Raw genomic sequence first — 24,780 nt, 5'->3', positions numbered from 1 at the left:
CGTATAAAACGCACGTAAAAAACGCATTGGTGTGCAAGGGCCTTTAGGGTGGGCCAATGAACTGCATGGGGGGGCACAATTATTATTAACTATTTTTGATAATCCAATATGCTATGGTATTCGTCATGCAACACTGACATGCATAGGAGGTGGCAGAGGCTAAATTGGACATGTAGCCTACTGATGAAGATTAGACCTAAAAGTATCAGAATGCAGCAAATAACATAACACAGGCGAAGCTGGTTTATTACAAACCTGTCATCTATTTTCTGTGTTTTATTTTTTAAACCACCCCTTTATAGCATGGAGAAGCCAAGTTGTGCATTACAATGCACACAGGTCAATAATTGGCACCAACCCGGCACACTTACAAGAGCAACAATTAAATAAAATAACCTACGTAACTAAAATTACGAGACTGGCACGCAATCAGTAAACTTGCAAAAGGTATACAGTATGACCGACCGATCGTGTGATCATCACATTAAACCACCCATCTACAGCAAATAGGATCAGCCAGATACATCAATCCTCATCATTGAACACGTTATACACAAAGCACATTAAATATAGCCTAACCATGCAAACAGCCCATCTCTCCAATTGAAAAAGCTGACGAGAATACAACTAGCAAAACATCACCACGGCGGGTGCCTACACACACACGCACACACACACACACACACACGATATTAACTTACCCTGAATTCGCTGCACTACCCTACATTTCCTGCACGCGTAGCAAAACGCGGCGTCCTTTCTCAGAGAATACTCAAGCCAGTCCCTGTTCCAGCTTGAGGCCAATGATCGTTTTTTGCACCAAACATTCTGACTGGATATTTGCTCAAAATAACCTGTTTAGGCTGGTCCATTCCAAGGTCATCCGGCTCCACCACTAATCCAACAGGAACAGTAGTCGTCGGGGGGCTAGCAAGGCTAGCCCTAACATTCGTTCGTGGGCTAGTAGCTAAACTCACGTTAGTGCTAGTAATAGTCGGGGGGCTAACATTAGCAGCAAGGGTCACATTGCTAGTAGTAGCAGTCGGGGTGCTACTAGTGTCAGGCCCACAGTCGCTACTGCTGGTGCTATCTCTCTGTCCATTGGGGTTGGGTGCAGCTGCACCTTTCGAGGATTTAATCCACTTTCGTATATCCATCTAGGCAGTGCTTTTTGTTACTACAAAAAGCACTGATTTTGCCAGTGTTTCCTCCAGGATTTTTCACATTAGTGGCGGAGCGGTTATTTATTTTTATTTTTTTCGCGTGCACGCGCATAAACCGCGCACTGGCGTTCAAAACAAAGACGTAGTTTCACCAAAACTATAGGGTGGCAACAATTATAATTTCTTAAATAGCGGTTAAGTCATTAAAGCCGAGCAGGTGATTTTATATAGAAGGTGATCAAATACCAATATATCCTACAGCTGCAGCGGAACGCGCATTACACACACACACACACACACACACACACACAGAAAGATTAATACGAAGTAGGCCGACATGAGAGTACATGCACAAAACCGGCTAACGTTACTCATTAACTGTTTACACAAGTAAAATCACAGTGTGGCAGTCAGATGGAGCATTCGGTAAACAACAACAGCAAGGTAATGCTATCAGTTGAGTTAAAGAAAACCAAGCCCGCGCATATTGCTATGAATAGTTCGAAGCTAGGTGCGAGAATGCTCGGTTAACCCATTAGCGGGAACATTATTTGTTTCACAAAATAGGCTGATTTAATTGACCATGAACATCAGAGACATATATTACGAATGTTCATTTAAAATACTCTATACTGAGCACTGCAGGCACGTGCCGTGAGCTTTTAGATTGGGTAAGCATAAGATATAGACAGTTTCAAGGAAATGCAATTTTGATGCCCTAGAACCCGCTAATAAACTGTAGTGTCACTTTGTGATCAGATTACCCAAAAAAACAAAAACTGTTGCCAGTTTCGACTATATCAGGGGTGCTCATTGTTCAATCTTTTTTGAACCAAGATCTTTTCAAGTAGCCAACCTGCTGAAATCTACAAGTCCAGTTTCAACATTGCAAACGCACACACACACACACAACACAGACACACACCGTTTCCATCCTCCATAGTAAACTCACAACACACTTTCTTTTCACACTTTGTCACATAGGCACTTGACATCACATCACAAACCCTCCCTCTCTATCTCTCTCAAACACTTTTGGTCTAGAAGGCACGGACAGCGACATTAGGCCTATCTCAGCGATTGATTAAGCAGCTCTCTGATTGATTGATTAAGCAGATGAAGTCTTAAATAAGAAACCATAACCAGCAGCACAGCAGTACTCAAACCATATAAACAAGCACAGATCGCCACCAGCCTCGCCAATCATATAAATCATATAAACCGCTCATACCAGGCTTGCTGTAACCCCCTAGCGACTCTCCCTTTCTGGGTGTGAAGATCGGTGAGCGGTGGCTTCGGCTGGCTTTTTCCAGTCCAGTCCAGTCTACGAAATCCCTTTAGGTCACTGACAGTAATGTCCATATTCACAAAATCAAGCAAGTTATCCTTATTGATTATTATTATTTAGATCGTTTGAGCTAGCTAGCATAAGCTATTCTGCCGGGCGAGAGAAAGTAGTGTGAAACTTAAGTGAACTTGAAAGTGATAGAGCCAATCAGTAGCTCTTATCGGAATGAAAGAACTACTGATTGGCTGTAAGCATGCTTACCCTGGCCACATTAAACAGCGGGCTGAAGCATCGGAAAAAATAAAAAAGACATTTTCACGCATTCGAATGTACGCGAGGGAAAGCAGAGAGAGAAGTGCTTATAATGCAACGCAATGCAAGCAAGCAGAATAGCGAGTGCTTACTCATGCAGGTGGCGTCAAAATGAATGACTCCTGCTGCCCTGGGACCTAAAATACGACTCTTTTAATGAAAACAAACAAACGGTTACATGCACTTTTATTTTTTATATTTTCACTGTCCTTTTTTATTTTTTCGTTGGGTAAGCACTGCTTACTCTGCTTATATGGACGACACGTCCTTGGAGCACTGGTATAAGAACATGAACCAGAGAACAGCAGTAAATGCAATAACCCACAGTCGTCGCTGATGATGTTGCATTTTCGATTAGGATACGTTTACGGGATTAAAGGCACCGGCGACGGGAGAAGAGAGAAATCCAAATGTCCCGCTAAATTCGGACCAATCACAAAACTGTTTTGAAAGCGCGTCGCCTCGCTCCGCGCGCATGTTGAGAGTCTCGATTGCAGTGCGAACACAAACGACGAGGTTAATTGCAACATTGTAACATATTGTAAATAACTACGCCCTAAATCGTAACGAAATGTTGGTCTGGAAGCGGCCTAAATCTAGCTTCAATCTGCTTTTTTTCTGTTCTCCGGTCATAATAACTCGCTGCCTTTCTGCGCAGCCTGAATCAAAGTGGACTGTCTGAATCAATTAGTGGCGGAGGAAATTCATTGGTGGCGACCCGCCACCAATAAATGCATATAGCAGGGCTTAAAGTACTCCGGCACAGTGCCGGATTTCCGGCGCGGGAGAATAAAAAATAAATAAAATAAACTGCAATTGCGGCATTGCGCCGACGTGGTGGCGGGGGCGCTGTTTCACAAATAACTTAGCTTTCGTGTTTGCTAGCGAAACAGCTGATAGTTGATGTTGACTGCTCAAGGAGAATACATATTTGAAAGTACAGAATGCCTGAGAGCCTTATATTGCATTATATTACATTATATTTTGAATGGCCATCTGGTGCCTGAATATTGTTTTTTCCTTTACATATATAATGACATTTCCACCATAAATTGATGGCGAAAGGGCACAAATTGGTGCATATCAATTCACCAGAATGCAAGAAATTAAGTGTTTGATGCTCGTTTAAGGACCCCCAGACAGCCCTGCTTCATGGGTCCCCCCCGATGTCAAACACCACTGGTACCACCTCCGCCTCATTTTGAGCCAGGAAAAACCCTGAGTAGTGACGGGAAGCCTTATGGGACGTGGTGCCAAGAAGGAGAATATAAGCTATAGTGGCTTAATAAGTAATCAGTTTGTTCTTTTAAAGACATGTATATATTTTATTCTGTATTGTTATAGTGATAGTGGCTTAATAAGTGATGCAATCAGTTTGGCCTTTTAAAGACATCTATTTTTTTATTTTTTATTATTAAGTATAAAACAGTATTATGAATGAATGAATGAATGGTCTTTATTGTCATTACAGTTTTTCCCAATTGCTAAAACACAAAAGCCAATTCTCTAAACCAAATGACCAGTTCTCTAAACACATTTAATAAAACTAGCTCCCATTTGCCAAAACCATAAACACATTTCACATGAAGACACAATTCACAAAACACAATCCTCATTTTCTCATAAATCTAAACACATTTTGTCTTGCTAAAACACAAGTTGCAAAAAACTCTGCTCAAAATGTCAAATTCTCAAATTAAAGCTCATGTGATGCAAAATGCTTGCCACAGTCAGCAAAATGTTAGCACAATGAACACACCTGGCTTCATTCATTAAACATAACGACTCAAAATGTAAGACACTTGTTGCAAATGATTGTGGTGTGTGTGTGTGTGTGTGTGTGTGTGTGTGTGTGGTATAGTGCCATAAATAAATAAAAAAACATCACACCCTGAACATTGTTTTCAGTGAGTATTGTTGTGTGTAATGGATCCTCTGTAGTGTTTGCATTGAGTTGTGATACAGTACAGTATTGTACATGTTACGGTACATGTGGGAATACAGTAACATTTTTCAAACCTTTATTTACGTAAAACTCGATAAGACAACAGTGCAACAACTTCGCGGCTGAACTTTAGTAAAATTTCGGACATCATATGCCATTTAAAGGGGGGAAATAGATATTTAAAAATGCATGACTATCATGCAAAATCAGCCTTACTGTAATGTAAAATATGTAATGTTAGATATAACGTTAGACAGGGAGCGCAGATTTATTTTTATGCATGACTATCATACATGTGGGAAAACTAGGGTTAGGGTTAGGTGCTAGGGTTACAGTAAGGTTAGGGTTAGGATTAGGGGTAGGGTTTGAGTTTGAGTTTTGAAGAGAGAAGGTGTGGTTTTGCTTATGTAGCTTTAGAAAAGTGTGTTGTGTTTAGAGTTTTGGGAAAATGGAGGAAAGTATTGTGAAATGTGTTTTAGCAATTGAGAAAAACTGTAATACAGTACAGGTACCATACAACGAAATTTAGGAGGGGGAGGCTCCCCTGGTGCTTGGAAAAAGACTAAAAACACGAGGGCCAAGGGTAAAATAAAAAAGGGAAAATAGCTGGTTTACATAAATAAAGGCTATGTACACTATCTACTATACTACTATACTATACAATAAAACACTGTGCTGTACTCTATGCTATGCTATAAATATCCTAACTTTTCCTATATCTGAACCTTATGTACACAAGGGTTGTCATATTGCACATAGTATTGTTGCACATTCATTTAAAGTATTAATGCATTTTAACATTGAGACATATATTTTGTATTGACTATAAAATAGTATTAATGCATTTAAACATTGAGACAAGAAGCTGTCTTCTGTACCCGCTCTCCCAATATCTCAAACTGTGACCCCCCTCCCCAAGAAAAAGTTTCAGGCACAGGATTTTTTCCCACTTTAAGCCCTGATATAGAGGAAACACTGCTTTGCTCGACTGAGTCGGCTCACACAGCTGAAATGGCGGTAGCAGCAGCATGCAGTAACGTGCAATATTTCAACTTCTTTTCAAATGATTGGTTGTCACTAGAATCCCTTCCAACAAAACGAAAAACACACTATTGTTTCTCAATTTTAATGTCTTAATTTAACATAAAATATAGAAGATTAATAATAATAAAATACAATTAAAAAATAATTAATATCTGGCCGCCAGTTGGGGGGGCACCAGCACGTCTGTGGGCGGGCCTGGCCCCCTGAGGCCCGCCCATAGTGACGGGCCTGAGTGTTGGTGATGCGTGTGAGTTTGGCCCAGTTGATGACTGTGAGCATGTTGAAGATGCAGGAGGAACAGTACATGATGATGGGCTGGATAATGCTCTGGTACAGTAGTAGGAGAAGAGGGGGGGAAACATACAGTCCTTTTGTACAGTCCTTAAGTTTGTGGATGACGGATAATCTTTGTTGGCTCCTTTTAAAGATATCGGTGGTGTGTTAGTTGAAACTAATTTGATTGTCCAGTGTAATTCCGAGGTATTTAAAACTGCTTGGGTGTTGATGATAATGGGGCACTGTGTTGTGGGGGGACCAATGATGATTTCTTTTGTTTTACTCACATTGAGGTGGAGATGGTTGTCCTCACACCACTTAGTGAAGTGTATGATGGAGCTGTGGTAGTCCAGGATGGAGTGGTTGTCTGTGAGCAGGAGGTAGATCAGACGGGGGGGAATGTTAAGGTGGTGTAGCTTCTGGATCATCAGGTGCCTTTGGATGGTGTTGAACGCAGAGCTAAAGTCCACACAAAGGATCCTGGCGAAGGTGCCTGGGGAATCCAGGTGCTGGAGCAGGAGGTGCAGCAGGCTGGCCACAGCCTCCTCTGTGCCCCTCCTAGCTTTGTAGGCAAATTGAAGGGGGTCCAGTTGAGGGGTGACAACTGGAAGAAGGATGGCGAGCAACAGTTTTTCCAGGCACTTCATAATTATGGTGGTGAGAGCAACGAGATGGTAATGGTTGGGTTCTTTGGGCCAGGGTTTTTGGGGTACTCGGATGATGGTGGCAGTTTTCCAGAGCGTGGGTATTGTGGCCGTGTGGTAGGATTCACAGAAGAGTGAGTGGAGAATGGGTGTGAGTTCCAGGGCACAGGACTTCAGCACCTTAGCTGGGATGCCGTCAGGCCCTGGGGCCTTGCAGTCCAGTTAGAATTTTTACTTTTTGGAATGTCTGTTTGGTGTTCATGCTGCCAAATTCCTGCTCTATTTTGATATTCAGCTGGATTCAGCTGGTATCGATATGGACATTTCAGTGCCCAATGCCCATTACACATTTTTACCATACTAATATTAACTTTTCTAGATGACAAATGCATTAGTTCTTAACATTGTAGTATGCCTTGTATCTGTTTGTCTTTCTTAGGGCTTGGGGAGAACTGAGCAAGGGTCCACAGATCACATCAAAGTCAAAGTTAAAAACAACAATCTGGGACTTGGAACCAATGCCAGCCAGGAGGTGAGGCGACGACTGATGTCATTACTATGAAAGAGTGTGTTTTAAGGTTTTTCATTTGTTTATAGGATAATTCATTTTAAGTTTATGTGCAAGAAACATATGCACATTTCTGTGGACAAGGTATGTTTCCATCAATCTGGCTTTTATTCAACGTCACTTCCTTTGAAAGCACCCTGTCACATAACTTACCTAATAGAAAACAAATGTGTTGATGCATTTCCATGATAAGTCTTCATCGGTTGAGGTTTTTGTGCATAAAACATTTGCGAATAAATTGAAGAAATTGATTTTCGCGATTTTTTTTTCGCGTGCACGCGCATGAAACGCGCACGCGCGCTCAAAACAACGATCTTATCACAGCCAAAACTAGAGGATGGCCCAAAAAAAAATAATGAATATACAGAATATAAACTTGTGACTGACAGTCACATACACACACACATAGATCATCAGCTATAATATAATACGAAGTAGGCCTACATGAGCACAAAAGCGGCTAACGTTACTGATTAACTGTTTACTGTAGTGCAGAGAGATGGTAGTCGTAGGCGGCGTATCAAATGACAAAGCTAAACGTTTAATGAAGGACATGAACGATTGTCAACAACACACTCAAGCAGTAAATAGAACAGTCTAAACAACTTGGGTACTACGCAATCAACTGCGGAAGGAACAATACTCTCAACCTATAGTTCCGTGCGTGAATTATGTCAACCCACCACATTACAGAAGTAAAATCACAGTCAGATGGAGCATTCGGTAAACAGCTGAGTATCAGCTGAGTTAAAGAAAACAAACTCTTACCTTTGATGAGACCCACATGAGCCCTGTTTTCCCGTACTTCTCCCGTGTGTCTCTTATTGTCCAAATGTTCCCTGAATTTTAGCTGCATGTTTTTCCAGCATGTAATTCCGTTGTCAATAAAAAAATCGTCTCCCCTTCTTTTCCCCTTGACAATACTGTGTCGTTGCTAAAGTGACGGCACATAAGAATCGTTTTTTGACTTGCTAATGTCTGCTAACGTAGCACTTGAAACTGGCGCCATTCTCTGGACTGCAGCTGCTCCCGCGTTAGCATTAGCATCCATCTTTTCTTCTCCCTTCTCACCGTCACGAGCTCAAATGACACTTGTCGGCCGATCTAACTCTTAACACTCACTTACAGGACTTCTGACACCATGTCGTGTTATTCTATTAAACATACACGTGAGTCCTTCTGTATTTCAATGTAAGTGTCTTTATTTTAACTCGCTCTGTAAGCTCTACAATACCGGTCTCTTGTTGTCTCGTCGTAACCTGCCCACCTGACCTGGGGGGTATTCCATCAACGTCGCTAAAGGAAAATCCTGGCTTATTTTTGATAACTCTCACGAGACCTATCAGAATATGCCTGGATATTTTTAAGAACTCTCGCGAGATTTATCAGACTAAACCTGGATTTTCCCTTTAGCGATGTTGATGGAATACCCCCCTGATGTCACTACGGTGGCCTGTACACAATAACAATAATACCACAGTTCACATTTAGACCAATCAGGAGCCCTTGTGTCACGTCGTCAACTGAATGTCATTAATCTGATTTTGGATCAGCGGTTAGAGAGAGATGGGCGTGGATTTAGGTGCACTTTTAGTCAACATCCATTATAGCGCTGATCTAGGATCAGATATATTTAAATCAGCTAAAATGTTCAGATTTTTATTTTTTTTAAATTGAGAACTTTTTTTTTTTTTTTTTGTGGACTGAATCAATTCGTGGTGGAGGAAATTCATTCGTGGCGGCCCGCCACCAATAAATGCATGTAGAGGAAACACTGAGGTAGCAGTGGGGATTACTCACCAAATCCAATGCATTGTAGTATTTTGGCTTGACTAGCGAGTGTGTGATGTGATTTTCAACAATGTTGAATGTATTTCCGTTTTCAAAATAAAAGTCTGATCATTTTGATTGATGACTTGTTCCAGCCGCTGTCACAATTGTTACTTCTTTCATGAAATGAGGAAATATTACGTAACATAAAGTATATAATACATTTCAAACACATCATTTTGATAATTATAATTTTACATGAATAAGCATACACGCATGAATAAAAATCTACATTTATTTAATGATGCAATAGTACAAAAATTGGCAAAATAAATGAAAAACTGCCGGTACGCACTCGGTATTCGGCTTCGGCCAAGAATTTTCAGTTCAGTCCATCCCTAGATAGAATACTCCTATATGAGATCATGATAAGAGCCAAAGTCTGACAGTTTTCATTGAAAACCCCTGTATACTGGCAAGAAACATTCATCATGTCATGTCTCAGTGATCCAAAATCAAAGATGAGGGGGAAGAGGGAGAGCACTGTCAAGGAAAATAGATAGCGGTAAACCTTATGTTCGGTACAATAATGGGAACAGGGACACAGTAAATAAACAACGTCATTTAAGTTATACTGACTCCTCCTGTCTTCTACCCAGATACAAACTTTACAATTACCATTATTATTTTGTATTATTAATTATGATTCCTCATCAAGTCCCTTTCACATAGTTGTGTTTTTCTATATGTTAATGTGTTGCATATTTCTACTGGAATATAGTTATCTGATATGTAAAAACTGCAGTGATGCAATTTATTTGTTTCTCATTCAATCCACTCTTTTTATAGGACAACTGGATTGCCCATCAAGATGACTTCAACCAGCTTCTTGCTGATCTGAACAGCTGTCATGGTCAACTTGCTACCAATGGTAAAGAAAAACAAATACACTACCGGTAAAAAGTTTTAGAACACCTCAAATTTTTTATTGACATTTAAGCAGCAAGTCCAGTGAATGACCTGAAATGGAACAACGGTAAGCTGTAAACTTGCCAGAGGTTAAAGAAAAGTTGAAAAGTAATGTACATTATTATAATTTTATTTTTTTCAATAAAAAATATTTTGGGGGGGGAATAAGTAATTGGGTTAACAACTTACAGCTTTTCTTCAGCAATGGAAGTAAATTAAGTCTTGAAAGTTGGTTTGTAGGAAACAATTCCTACAGGTGTCCCAACTTTTGTTGATTACTTATGGCGCTTTTTCACTACAGGGCCAGCCCGGGTCAGCCCAGCTTTATTATCCTTTTTCCACTGCCAAAAGTACCCGTGCCATTTCTGGTACCCGTGCCGAACAAGAACTAAAATAGTTCTTGTTCGCGATGGGTAGCGAAAGGTACTCTTTTGCCAGGCTGCGTGTGACGTGTGACGCTGCACACCGTTGATTGGTCAATGGAAATCGTCATCCCATGTTCATAGATTTCTTCGCTAACCGCCATCTTTAAATACCACAACAGATTTCGCTCTAGGAAAAAATTACTGTTTCTGTAATAACTTATTAATAAAGATTAGAAAAGTTATGCTAACCATCGTACTATCTTAGTTTAATGTCATTTCAATGCATCATAGAACTTTTATTTACAACAAGCATAACAAAAAAAATGGCTATTATGGCGATGTGCTGTGCCTATGCTGTTCCTCAGTCCAGCTGCAGTCAAATGCCGGTAGATTCGCGTCTTGCTCCCTTTAACATGTCGGCGTTTCCCTGGTTGCGTGATCTAAACTATTAGAACTGAAAGCGGCAGGTAACAGGCACGTAACATCCATATGCTGTATATATAAATAAATACATTTGACTACCAGCAAGACACCGGAGCACTCTCATCTATAACAAACGTGGAGATTGTATGAGCCCCGCGTCAGTCAGCCTTTCCGTAGAAATACATCGCTCCGTTATATATCTAACGTTACATGTTTTAAGGCTGATCTGTGCATGATAGTGCTGCATTATGTTGATCTATCTATATCGATCTATTCTTGCCAATTCCTTATTACCAGTGGAAAGGGGGAAGGCTTAAACACTTTGAATGGAATTCAATGGAGGAAGCATGATACTCGCTCAGAGTTCATCTCGCTTTCCCCCCCGTTGATGTATTAAACAATCTAAGCAATCTAATCAGAGCAGTTGTTATTATGTAATATTATTGATGGATGTGCCCTTTTTGATGGAGAGCAGTGAGCGGATGACTGGATGTGAGCATGTATTTGAAATGCCGATAGATTCGCGTCTTGCTCCGAAACCGGAGCTGGGAGCTGTTGGTGCAGACAGGATTTTACAGCGTTCATTCAAACTATCGTAATTCATGAACTATATGCCCAATCTAAACAATTCAAACAGTTTCTGAAAGCAGAGAAGTTGCACTTTTTGAACAGTTGAACTTTTTTAGGCTTATTACGGTAGTTCACCAACAAAAAAAGCACAGTGCTCAACGTGTCAGGAGAAATAAAAATAGAATCGTGTCGCATTTCATGTCGGCATTTCCTTAGAACTGAAAGCGGCAAGTAACAGGCACTTAACGTTACATGTTGTAAGGCTGATCTGTGCACAATAGTGCTGCATTTTGACATAATTCTTATCGCATTTCCCCCCGCTGATCTGTATAGGGGGGGGAATCTTATGACACGTAACTCCTCCTACAGTCCCGGGTCGGTCCTGTATAGTGGAAAACGTCTCGTACCCAGAACTGTTCAAAAGCGTGCCGAGGCGAGCTGTGCTGACCCGTGCCGTGCCAGTCAATGGAAAAGCGCCATTACAAACCCTCTGTCTGTATAAAAGCATTGTTGGAACAGTGAAGCATTATTTGGACAATATTGCACTGCAGGAAGTAGTGTATTGCTATCATAATGGTGAGACAATTAACAAAGGAAGACAGACAGACCATTATAACACTTAAAGGGGTAGTTCCTTCCTTTAGAGAAATTGCAGAGAAAGCCAAGCTGTCAGTGAGTACAGTTTCCTACACCATCATAAGGCACTTGGAAACTGGAGAGGTCTGGCAGACCCAAGCCTCAGCATAATCAGAAGACATGTTTCTGAGAGTCTACAGCTTACGTGATGGCTGGCTCACAGCTTTAAGCACATCTTAACAGTGGTCGAAGTAAGCAAGTCTCAGTTTCAACTGTGAAGAGAAGACTTCTGGCTGCAGGTTTGATAGGTTGAGGTCGAGTGGCTGTAAGAAAGTCATTGCTAAAATGGTAAAAGAAGAAATAGTGGCTTGCCTGAGCCATGATGCGCCGGCAGTGGACTGCTGAAGACTGGCAGAAGGTGTTATGGACCGATGAATCAAAATTGGACCGATGAAAAAATCCAAAACATTTTCAATTCATCACACAGGGTTTTTGTACGCCATACAAACACAGAGGAGGAAGCGTGGCGGGTCCAGAGTCGGCGAATTGCACCGTGTTAGTGGCACCCTGAACCAAAAGGGCTATCACAGCATTTTGCAGCACCATGTAATACCCTCTGGTCTACGCTTAGTTGGTCAGGAGTTCATCCTACAGAAAGATAATGACCCAAAACATACCTACAGGCTATGTCAGAACTACCTTAGAAGAAAAGAACAAGACTGTAGGCTTCAAGTCATGGAATGGCCAGCACAGTCTCCAGACTTAAACCCCATCAAGCTGGTTTGGGATGAACTGGACCTCTGCAACACTATTGGGAAGAACTTTCTAAAAATGTTTATTTAAATTGTGTTAAACAACAGTTCCATGATTTGTTTAGATTAATAATGAAAAAAACAGAGTACATTGAGACATTATACTGCGTAAATTTGAATAAAAACTGGAGGTGTTCTAAAACTTTTGACCGGTAGTGTACATACATACATAAAGCATAATCTGCAATGCACATACATAGAGACAGCAAAACTGATTAGCAAGAGATTCATTTGTCTTGAACTTTCAAGGACTCATTTCAAAGATTCATTTGTCTTGAACTTTCAAGGACGCATGATGTCAGCACTGTTCAGTCCAGTCCAAGGTAGGTATGTTTACTGATGCCCACTAGGGGGTGCTCCTGTAGCATTTAGTTGAAGGTGAGGCTGAAAGCTGCTCAGAAATGGTTGTTAATGTTTTTTGATCCACTCTTACCTGAGATTTATACAAAATAATAATAAAGATTCTATGCTTGGAGAGCTGGAAAGAGATTGTTAACTCTGATGCCATAATACTGCTTACTGTGGCAACTACTTTTGTTGTTTGCGTTTATCTTAGAGCCCCCACCAGAGGAAAAGCAGGGATTTAGCTTGGAGGAGAAGTCCAAGACATCCAAAAAGCGGGTCCATTACATGAAATTCACCAAAGGTGAGTGACTTGTGATCTGACGAATGTAATATTTTACCTCAGGGGGCAGAAGCTTCAATGGGGCTTTTGACATGTGCTTAATGTCACAACATACGCAAGATCTCACATGGCAATTCTCCCAGCTCGTTGATTGTCCTGGGGGTTTGTGATGCATTATCGTCAGGCCTAAAGTTGACTTGTGCACATCGAAATACATACAGCACCCATTCCAACCTAACCAGGTGTCTTTTCAATATACTTCAGTCTACATGGTGTCTGGCTGCTTCACTCCCTCCTCCAACCAGGATCCTCTCACCACATCTCACTTCAGCTCCATGACTCTGAACTGCAGACATGGGTCACAGCTTCACTCCATCAGTCGGTGCCGGGTCAGTCCGGTCAACCTAACCAGAGCACCTCTCACAGAGCAGGGGAGAGGAGGCTATTAATAAACCACCCGTCTAGTTTCATTACTTCTCGGCACGTCAGGAAGCCAACCGTCAGGTCACGGCCGGTACAGTAGATAGGTGCGAGGACGCTGCCAAACGTTCAGGACCACTGGAGATGTGATGTGAAGAAACGGTAGCCAGTTTATGGTCGACTGACTTTGCTGTATTATTGTGTTATTGATAGGAGCAATCATAAAAATGTGCTATATTTCTGTCTTTAATTTATTTAAAAAGAAAATTAAATGTAGCAATTCTGTGGTAACTAATTAACTCTTTGACTGCCAGCCATGTTCAGAGCGGAGAGCTCCACACTGCCAGACTTTTGGGGCATTTTCGCTGAACTTTGAAGACCCACCAAATATTGACTTTTCGGACTACATAAACATTGAACATATCTACCAAAACTTTAGACTCTCTTCTTTCATCAGAAAAAGAAAGTTTGTTTCTAGCCTCTTTGAGTGTTTAGAAATCGGCCGTAGAACATAGGGTGGTTTCAGCAAAAACACCTGATTTTGACCAATAAACAGAGAAAACAAGCTTTTTCTGCAGAACTTTTTTTTTTTTTTTTTTTTGCTGCACTTTTTCTGTATCATCCGACTCTGAACTGTTTGAAGAGTCGCGCGATGGCCGCGCTGCTCCGCAATGCTCCGCGCCGCAATGCTCGTGTTTTTTTGAACCGCGTTTGGCACATACCCTGATCCGTTTCGCCATTACTACAACCCACAGCAAGCCACTTCCTTCTCCAGGCTTTTATCGAACTACTGCCCCCATCTGGGACCGAAATACATTACACCCAAGTCTGAAATTCAATCGCTAGGTGTAGAACATGTCAATAACGCGATCCCCGCGGGAAAAAAAAAAAATTCTATAAGACGCCAATTGGCGTCTTTGGCAGTCAACGTTACTATTCTATAAGACGCCAATTGGCGTCTTTGGCAGTCAATGAGTTAAGTATTTACTTTTTGCTGTAATGCTGTGTTTTTCAGTATAAAGGTCAAAACCGTTGTGAACTTATTGAGTAACATTAGCAAATATTGCGGATGTTGCCTTAAACAAATGTTTTCTTTCTAAAGATACCTTGTTTTGTCAAGGTGCATAGGAAAACATGCACAAAAGTATTCTGCTTTCACCTCACCTGGAAGACCCTCTTACGTCAGTCAAATAGCACTTCCTGTTTCCTGTTTTGGGCATCTGGCATGTCCATTTGCACTCCCCCGCAAAAAAACATCTTCCAGCGCCTGCACTACCTATTAGATGTCCCTCTCAGATAACACTGGGCCTCAATCTCTCCCCCAGACCCTCTCGCCCTGTTTTTGTGTTCTTAATTTAGCTGTAACCGGAAGGCCATATTCCTGATAGATAAAGGAGAGCGGTTGGATGCTCCCATGCCGGAGCCACTTAGAGTGGAGGATGGACTTAACAATCTTACCTTTCCACCCCAATGCCCCAAACAACCTCTTTGACCCCCGGAGAGAAGACCTTAAATAAACTTTCTCCTCGCGGTCAACATGACGTGCCTGCATTCCTTTGTCATCAAGGAGTGGATTGCTTCCCAATCGTGGAACTTGGCAATTCGCAAGCAATCAAGAAATGAGGCCATGTTACCTATTTATTTTATTTTTTTACCATTTAGCAGACGCTTTACACACTGACAGTGAGATCACAGAGACAGTCTCCATGGAGTAACTTAGGGCAAAGTGCCTTACGTAAGGGCACACGAGTGGTGGTGTTCCCAGGTGGGATTTGAACTCATGACCTTCTGATCACCAGTCCAACCCCCTATCCACTAGGCCAGGCTACCACTACCCCTGGGGTAGTGGGTTGTGGCTAAATGTATATTGGGAATTCTGGACCTAACTTTGTTACCTAACTATCCCCTATGAATATGGGCATGTCCCCCCCCCTGCACAGACCTACTCAGTCACTTAAACCTCTTAGTTAGCGTTGTGGCTAATGCTAACCCATCTCCTGACAGATTTTAAAGCTTATGCGCGTGATGTCATTAGAACTGTCCAAGTGTCCGTCCCTTGCCCCTGTCTTGTGTTGGACAGGCTACCCTATACAGCGGGTACAACTCACAGGGTTGTTGACTTATGTAGCCTCTCCGGTTGCCATGCCATTGTTGGGACGCTTGCTTAACTTGTTTCACAACAAGCTCATAATAACCCCCTTTCTGAAATGCGATATTTCAATGCTTTGCCTCACCGGGGGGCCGACGGGTGTCACTCTGTTTGCTGAGAAAGTTGAGTGGGACTGCAACTATGAGAGAAGGAGAAGACTGAATGACAGGGGCTGACCAGGCATCCAGAGTTAAATCATCAACTTACCACCTGATATCTAGTTTGTGGACTGGATCGCCATGGACTACCAAAGGTTGCTGGGCAACCCACAAGTGTCCACACCCATTCACATGCCTCTTGCATTGGGTCCACTGCACGGTCGGTGCCAGGTTACCGGTCCATTACCGGCTGTGGTAATGGATTTAGCCGAGTTAAGCCTTTTACATCTGAAGTTGAAAAGGTTGCCTGTCAGGTGCTACTTATGCAACTCTATATCTGCACATGTATGCAGAAGGCATTACATGAAGGTTCACAAGAGGAAGGGAAGAGGTCACTTATAATCCTCTTACACCAATTGCTTAATTAAGATTGTGTTACCTTTTTATTTAGTTTTGGCAGAGCACCGGTCTGCTCATTAGTTGAAATGTGATCTTTGGTTATAGAGTAGTTGCTGATTTCACCAGTATGCTCCATTTAACATTCAAGCATTTTAATTATTGTAATATTTCACTTGTAAGGTAGCCTATTTAGTAGTATTATTTAAAAAGATTAAATTGTGTAGTTACAGCGAGCTATGCCTGTCACCCACCTAGCCGATTAAAGTACTTGGATGATAAGAATATCATGCCCCTAGCCCCCTTTGTCCTCATGAGGACCAAGGAGTTAGAGGAGGCTAAAAGCCCAGGTTTTATGTACTGTATAGTCCCAGAGTGAGCATCGGTGAAGGTCTGGAATGACTCTGGAAAATAGTTTGCTGTGGCACACACTGGCACACATGGCCTAAGCCCCCCTATAGAAAGACGGCTAATGACAGCCACAGTGCTAGAGAAAGAAAAAAAAACATAATTGTTAGGGGGTGGAGTCGGGCCCTGGTGAGGGGTAGAGTATGGGTAGGGATGTAGACCTTGGTAAGGGTGAAGCATAGGGCTGTGCTGTACTGGGGTGGGGATTTCTTAGATATAAAAAATAATAAAAATAATTAATTAGGCAAAATGCCGGTCTCAGAAATGATAGTCTGCAGGAAGATAGCCAGTAAAACTGCTGTCTAAACCTGATATTCACCATACATTAAACCATTCCTCACTACTGAACTTCAAGCTGCTGTGGGTTTTGTGTTGGGGTGGTTGACTAGTGGGGCAGGACAAGGTCAAGGGAGGCACAGTGAACTTAAGCCTTTAGGCCTCTTTGTTAAGAAGCCCTTTGCTTGGGCGCCTCGGTGGCGTAGCTCACTAAGGCGCATGCCACGTAAACGCAGGGTCCCTGGTTTGATTCCGGCCAACGACCTATCCCGCATGTCATCCCTCCTCTCTCTCATCCTTCCTGTCAATCTCTACTGTCTCTGTCCCAATAAAGCAGAAAGGCCCTAAAAACATATTTCTCTCTCTCTCTCTCTCACACACTTTCTCTTTCTCCCTCCCTCTCTCTGTTTTGGCTTCCTCACTGCCAGCACTGTGGATTGATGGCTTTCGTTTTGCAGGGGAAGGCACCGGCATCTCCGCTGCCCAGGCCCGTGCCCACAGTGTAAACCATTAACCCAGTTTTAATTGTCCCCCCCCATATATCACCTGTCAGACCAGGGAGGGTGGTTGATGTGGAATTTAACTACAGCACTCCATCGTGCTGTGTGGCTTTGCTCTGGCCTTGCTCACTTTACAAACCCTCTCACATCTGAGTGTTCCATTTAGCAACATAGCCAGAGGCTTTTACAAGCCTGTATCTTAAGTTGTAGATGAAAGTTGTACAAGTAATACTAATTACTACTAATGAGACGCTAGTGTTGTGAATTGTTGGACCAACAATAACGTCACAGGTGCTGTGTAGTTAGTAGTCTTTTGTGTCAATCTTTGAAGTTGATCTTTACAAAAACACTGTCAAAACCCTCCCCAGCTCACAGTTAAATGTCGTTTAGCATTAAATGTGATACGACACCTTTGATCTTGTCCCCGAATCTTTCAGGTAATCCATTAGTTTGTTAGTTGTCAGATTAGCCCATCTGTATGAAAAAGCCATGGTGATGGGCTAATATGTTTTGGCAAGAGTTTCACTGGCACTTGTTTCCATCTCAACTGTGACCTTGGGAACCTGAAGGTATTCCGTAACACTTCCCACTGCACCCACAATACTTACCCCCATCTTGCCCCAAATGGCATTCAGCCATTTTAAAACATAAAAAAAGGCTAAGCTCCTTTTTATGTTGTCACTAACACTTCCACCTGAAATCCTCCCAGGGCGTTTTGACAGATACTTCCTCAGCCAAATAGCGAGAAAGTCACTTTGGGCCTCATTTTACCTTGAGAAAGATCAGTAGGCTACATACTCGATACCCCCTCCTTGTTTTTGCTCCTTCCAGGACTGCTTGGTCGCCCTTAAGACCAGCAAGGGAAAGGGTTTAGAGCAATAAATAACCAAATGTTATCAGGGCCCTGCTGGAGGAAGAGGATGCAGCTGTACGAACATGACTTGAGCCTGAGACGGGTGGCTGTGTGCTCCTGGAGTCTTTGAGCCTGACTGGAAAACGGGAGCCTGGAGGTGTGGCTGGCCCTGTCGGTTTATTTTTCTTTGTCGTTTTATCCCAAAGCGACCATGCAAACGCGCCTTTCTTCACATCAAAAAACACATTTCCACCCTACCCCCCAACCTCCATGGCAGAAGTTCAAAACCGTTGTTCAGATGTTATCGATTTGTTATATATATATAATTAACTTGCATGGTTGAGAAATATTAATTTGTCTTAGCCTTGTTTGGATGCATTTTGAGGTTTTTATGGGAACAGGTTTCTTTGTATAGTACCGGTGATGTAGTAGAGGGCAAATGTTGGTTAATACCATTTACCCATAGTTTATGAAAATATATGGATTTTAAAGTCGCTGTTTATGTTCCTCATTTTCTACGCTGTCATTTACACACCTTTTCATTCTAGCACTAGCATGTTCATGTAAAATGTATATGTCTGAAAGGACTTCATTGTCTATGGCCCTTGTGACTTTTGACCCAAGCTGAACTTGTTGTGACTTTTGACCCAAGCTGAACTTTCAGGCTAATCTTTGCATAATGCTGTATTGGTGTTGTGTGATGCTTGAGATTTAAAAACCACCGTGTCTAATCTTCCTTCCATCCTTCTAGGAAAAGACCTGTCAAGTCGCAGTCAGACTGACTTGGCTTGTATCTTTGGGAGGAGGGCTAAGCAATCCGACATCAAGGAGGAGGTAAGACACGACCGGAGTACCACCTGTCCTCACCACTCATTGTGAACATCCACCCCCCACCCCAATCACCTCTGATGTCATTTCCTAGTGAAGGCAGTAATAGATCTAAACTTCTGGTTGCAGTTGGAAAACATCTCCTAAGCTTTAAGTCAGCAGAAATGAGCTGTGCTGAGTGATACAGAAATGTGCTAAATCTAAAGATGCGCCTTCGACCCTGTCAACGGGCACAGGGGCAGTTGCTGCAAGCCTATATAGACACAGCTCAAGGTTGTTGTCGTTATCGCTGTCCCCGGTAATCAAGGCTGACCGCTGCTGTGGCCAGTGACAGTGGCCCTTGTCACATGATACCCCCCCCCCCCCCCCCCCCCACGTTGTCCCAGGTTCCCAAGCAGCCGGTGGCCCTAAGATTAGCCATGTCATAGCGTGCTGCCTTAGCCATGCAGGCCACCGCTGGGCACCGTTTGCAGCGAAAGCACCCAAATCCATTTAAAGGATTTGTGTTCTTCCACCCCCCTCCTCCTCCTCACCCCACCCTCTCTCTCTCAAGGCATTCACACCAGGTAACTCAGTGTGCCATCGGGCACCATTAGTGAGAACTCCAAATGGGGCAAGGTGTGCAGAAATCTGAGTTGATGACGCCTGCAAAACCCCGAAAGTTTATCCTCTCCTCAACTGTTGAGGACGGTCACATTAAACTGGTCTGTTTGGCCAGAAGTCTGCAGGTCAGTCTCTACCCTGTAGAGGGCCCTGCAGGAGACTTACAGTAATAGATTATGAATGAGAAGCTTTCAACGCTAATTATTTTAAATAACATTTTGCGTAAGTGTTGACCGTATGGTTGCATGACATAATGTTCTTATTTTTTTGACAACACAGTCCTTAGTTTGAGCCCAACAAACAAAATAAGCTTTTGCTTATGGTAGTGGGGAGGTGTGTCCCATCTGTCCCATCAGGCAATTTCTTGACAGGTTTTTTTCTATTTCGGGGATCTGTTTTGGGGTTGTGAGGGCTCATTTTAGAAATAGTGGCTGAAAATATACAAAAGTCCTGTAGCATCTCTTTAAGCGGATGAGTAAAGTGACTCGCAAAAGCCGCCCCTGAGTTCTTTTTAATATCGGCAGTTTAAATGCGACCTCAAATCAGAATGCAAATTAGTAATCCTCCTTGAAAGTATTTTAAATTACAAGAATAACTGACAATATTGAATATAGGCTAGTGATTATTTTTCATTCTAGGTTTCAATTTGAATGTTATTATCTTATCAATTTGGAAAGTTAGATTTCGATGTTGAATATGTCAGAAAGTTAATGTATACATTACATTTTTGTTATGAGAAACATTCAGGTGCAGATGCACACCAAAAATGGGATTGCCAAAGCATTACATTTGATTTGGCAGCAATCTCAGTGCGTGAATGTTGCCAGGTTGGGCTTGAATCAGGTGTTTTATGTGGTGGTTACGCTGAGGTTGTGTTGCTTAGCACCAAGTATTTATTTTTTGTCAGAATAGAAAACATAGCCAAAACACTGTAATGTAATAAGTGATGATTAAATGATGGTTTGAAAGAAATGCAAATGCTATTTGTTTTCCCTCCTGAATATCATAGATCAGTATCAAAGAAACTATAATGGGAATTAAAGGCTGTTTTTAATCCTACACTCACAGCGACTTCAGTATTATTTTTTTGTAGTCCTTGAGCCTTGTGATATTGTCAAGATCTCGATAAAAGAAACATGGTATTCAATGGGCGGCAAAGGGAAAGCAAGTAATTAGCTTCATTTCTGCAACTGCAAAACAAACCCTCTATTTCAGTTAGACTTGATATGTCATCATCTACCTTGTTTTCTGTCGGCTATGACAAGTTGGGGCTCCTTTGTCTGCACCATGGCAGGGATTTCTACAAATACGGCTTCCTGCCCCATACACAGAGAAAAAAGGAAAAACACAGGTGTAGCTTTGACCAGCACACACTACAACCCCCTTATTCTCTCTCTCTCTCTGTAGACTTTGGCATGAAGAAATTGGCACCTTGAATCCATAATTCTCACTTAAGTGCCCCAGCACATTCCCCTGCCTTGCCATCGCCTCACAATGGCCACTGCTCCCGCGTTGATTAACATTGGAAACGCTAGCAATAATGTGCGGTTTATTTATTTTTTCCCTTCTAATCGTTTTGTCATGGGTTGTTATTGTCTTGGTCTGGAGGGACACCATTGACCAGATCGAAAACACTGAACAGAATCACAATGGTATCCCACGAGGCCTTGCGGTGGCTCAGGCACAACGGAGGCTGCTGGGTACAGGTAGAGAGAGACCGACCGAGCTCAGGACTCTGTGTGTTCTCCTGCCACCGTTTCACACAGGCTGTGACCTCTTAGCCACCCACTGAAAAGTATTTACACTTTTGTCTGCTGCAGTTGCATTTGATAGAGAAGCACCGTCCAATATGCATACCTAACTCCTGCCTGTGTGGCGTGATTCTGCACAGGAAAGAGTGGTGTGCACCTGGACTGTGGCCTGTGTCTACATAGGAAGTGGGATGTGCACCTGGGTTAGCGCCTGTGTCCACAATGGGGAGGGTAGGTTGGCCACCATACACATGGATGAGGGGGGAGGTAGAGCTCATGGGGGCGGGTTTACACAGCTTCCAGTCCCCTATCTGCACTCCGACAAGGTAAGGCCGGGGGACTCTCACTGCATGAACTGTGTCTGGATGAACTTCCCAAAACCATTCTCCTCCCCTCCCGTGGCTACCCACCACCCACTCCAACCACCCCCAACACCACCCCCATCCCCCTCTGTTGGGGTTTTCCTTCCTCCACAGAGATGTGCTTCCTGCCAGCCCCTTATCGCCAGTCACAACGCTCCCTGACACACACACACACAGGGCCGTCCCACATGCCAATGATCACCATAGGCCCTGTCGTCTGGGTGGAGAGGCAGAGAGAGGGGGAGCAGAAGGGCAAACCAGTGTTGATTCGCTCCCCAACCCCTTTCTCCTCATTTTCAACACAGGTGTTGTATATTCAGATTGGTGCACCCTGTGGGGTATTCCATCAGCATTGCGAAAGGAAAATCCAGGCTTATTGTTAAGTCTTGCGAGACTTATCAACAATTTCCAGGCTTAATGTGATGTCTCACAAGATGTATCAAAAATAAGCCCGGAGTTTCCTTTAGCTGATGGAATCCCCCCCCCCAGTGCAGTAGTTTGTGCGTGTTTTGTGGTACTGATCATTTATTACCTATTCGCAATCTCAAGTTCTGTGAGTAACATTATAGCAGTCGGGTATAACATGTTTTAGTAACAAAAACGGATAAGATGGTTAAGTAATTATTAATTAATTGTATTCTGATTAAATGCATTCTAGCAGCCGGCTCAACCTATCATATGAAACTGTCTTAAGTTAGCATTATGACACAACTGTTCCTTCTGTATTCAATGGTTGAGGTTATCTGCGTCATTACTATATGTAAAACAATTTACTATTACGTCAGATGCACTAGGCATCTAGTACGTATACGTAGTGATTGATACAAGCATCACCACTAGCTCCTGACCACCTCTCCCTCGCCCCCAGCTACTCTAAAAATATTTTCAACAAACATGATTCAACCTCCCTGTCCAGTGTGGTTATCCAGTGGTGTCGCAGCAGCTGTCCATCTACGACCCTCACAGTGATCCATCACTGAGCCCATGCCCGAAAGCTCCCCACAGCTCCCGCCTCCTCTTCCGCCCCGCGACACAATTACTCACCGCAAGACAAATGACAGCCTTTCGCTGCAAGATATCAAAGAGCCCCAGCCACTTCTAAATGAAGGTGCTTTGGCAGTGCTGCACTCCCTGTGCTTATCGGCGGGCGAGCAGTGCCCCAGGCCATCCCGTTCCCACCCGCTCCCCCCCTCCACCCCCAGCTCTCCCTGCCCTCCTCAAGGGGTTTAGTTAGGGGAGCCGTGGGGAGGGCCAGCCCGGCTTGATTTATCTCCCCTGCCCCTCCGCCCGGCCACTCCGGCAGGCTGAAAGAGCCGACGAGGCTCGAACGGGCCCCGGCTAGAAAGCCCGGCATTAGCTGAAATAAACCATCCTGCCGCCCTGTGAAAAATGTCCTCTGATTGGCTAATTAATCAGTCAAAGGGGAGCGACACGGCCTGTGACTTGAGGGACCTGAGCGGGCGACTGCAGAGGGGCTGCTGATAAATAGACTCCCCGACGATTCATACATCAACAAAAGTTTGTCATTTTTTAAAGCCGCCAGCTCACGTGAAAGGTGGAATCGCCAATGTCTTGTACAGGTTTATTTTCCGTTCGTTGTATTTCTTCCTTTTTTGTCGATGTGGAAAAAAGCTACATTGGTGTTTGAAACTAAGAAATAAATTAACTTTTGATTCTTGTATAATTTTCTGGTATGAAAAATGACTGTCTGTTTCCACCTTTGTAGTTTCACTTCCACTTACTTGCTAATTTTGTGGTCGTGGTCGACAATGAGTCGCTTAGGTCCTTCTCTAGAACATTTGTGTTCATACATTTTAATCTCTGATTTATGAAAGTGACCACTTGACTGGTGTTGATCATACCAATACACTGCTTTGTACCACATTGGGGTAACAACCTCCAAACGGTGATAAGAAAACCACAAAGAACCCATATTTTTTGTGTGAATTAATTTCAATACAAATTAGGCTAGATTCTTGCTTCAGCGCCTGGATTTACAGAATTCAGTGTAGTCTTGCTGTGGCATAATCGGCAAATTAACCATCTGTATTTTAAGATCAAACTAGCAAAACATTAATCTACAGATGTGTATATTTTTGATTGGTGATTTGCAGAACATTTGATGGCAGCCATGAAACATAACATTCATAAAACATGGTGTTGTCATAAATGACATCGTTGATAGCATAATGACTAATCAACCTGAATTGTGACGGGAGGGTGTGAACAGACATATCACCATCTGTGTAAACAAAACATGTCCATTATGTTCTATGGACTTTATCAGTCCTGCATGCTCTCCTTAAAATGCTTGAAAGTTGATATTAACCATCAGCAAGTTGGAGTTGGTCTGGTTGAGGGCCTTAAGTTCCAGTCAGGCATTCGGTACGGCGCGCTCCTGGGGTTGGCGTTGACCCCTGTGGCCTTTCTCACTCCCACTCCTGCTCAGGCACAAAAGGCCAGGAGCAGGCCCCGTCGGATGGCACCTGTTGCTGGTTTCTTCTGCCCACGCCTCGTCCACATGAAGGATCACACGTCAGTGGGGACTCCCCTGGCGTCGCCATCTTAAGGAAAATGGGGGGGGGGGGGTGCATGTTGGGGGCTTGGGCATTTGGCAGATGCGGCAGGGCGCCAGGGAGTCGGCGGGCGGAGTCGAGCTCAGAAACATTGCTGACGACGCAGAAGCCTTGTGTCTTTTTCACTACGAAATATGCTAACAGACTACGGAACAGGTCTCAGAACTACCCAGACTCTTGCACAACAAAGTAAAGTGTTGTTAGATATTC

At 43.0% G+C, this 24,780-nt stretch overlaps 1 protein-coding gene across 1 annotated transcript in view; it reads left to right on the top strand.

Annotated features, from left to right (window-relative positions):
• pinx1 (PIN2 (TERF1) interacting telomerase inhibitor 1) overlaps positions 1 to 24,780 on the top strand; it is a gene marked incomplete at both ends in the record, with an annotated part of 46,637 nt that overhangs the window by 10,955 nt on the left and 10,902 nt on the right. The window contains 4 exons of the mRNA XM_080527373.1: positions 7,112 to 7,204; positions 9,860 to 9,941; positions 13,282 to 13,371; positions 19,202 to 19,284. Coding sequence (XP_080383499.1) covers positions 7,112 to 7,204; positions 9,860 to 9,941; positions 13,282 to 13,371; positions 19,202 to 19,284 — 348 coding nt within the window. The remainder of the gene's footprint in view (positions 1 to 7,111; positions 7,205 to 9,859; positions 9,942 to 13,281; positions 13,372 to 19,201; positions 19,285 to 24,780) is intronic.

This window comes from Nansenia antarctica (assembly GCF_963989245.1).
Source record: "Nansenia antarctica genome assembly, chromosome: 3".
In the NCBI taxonomy this organism is placed as follows: domain Eukaryota; kingdom Metazoa; phylum Chordata; class Actinopteri; order Argentiniformes; family Microstomatidae; genus Nansenia; species Nansenia antarctica.
This window is presented reverse-complemented; position numbering and strand designations above follow the sequence as displayed.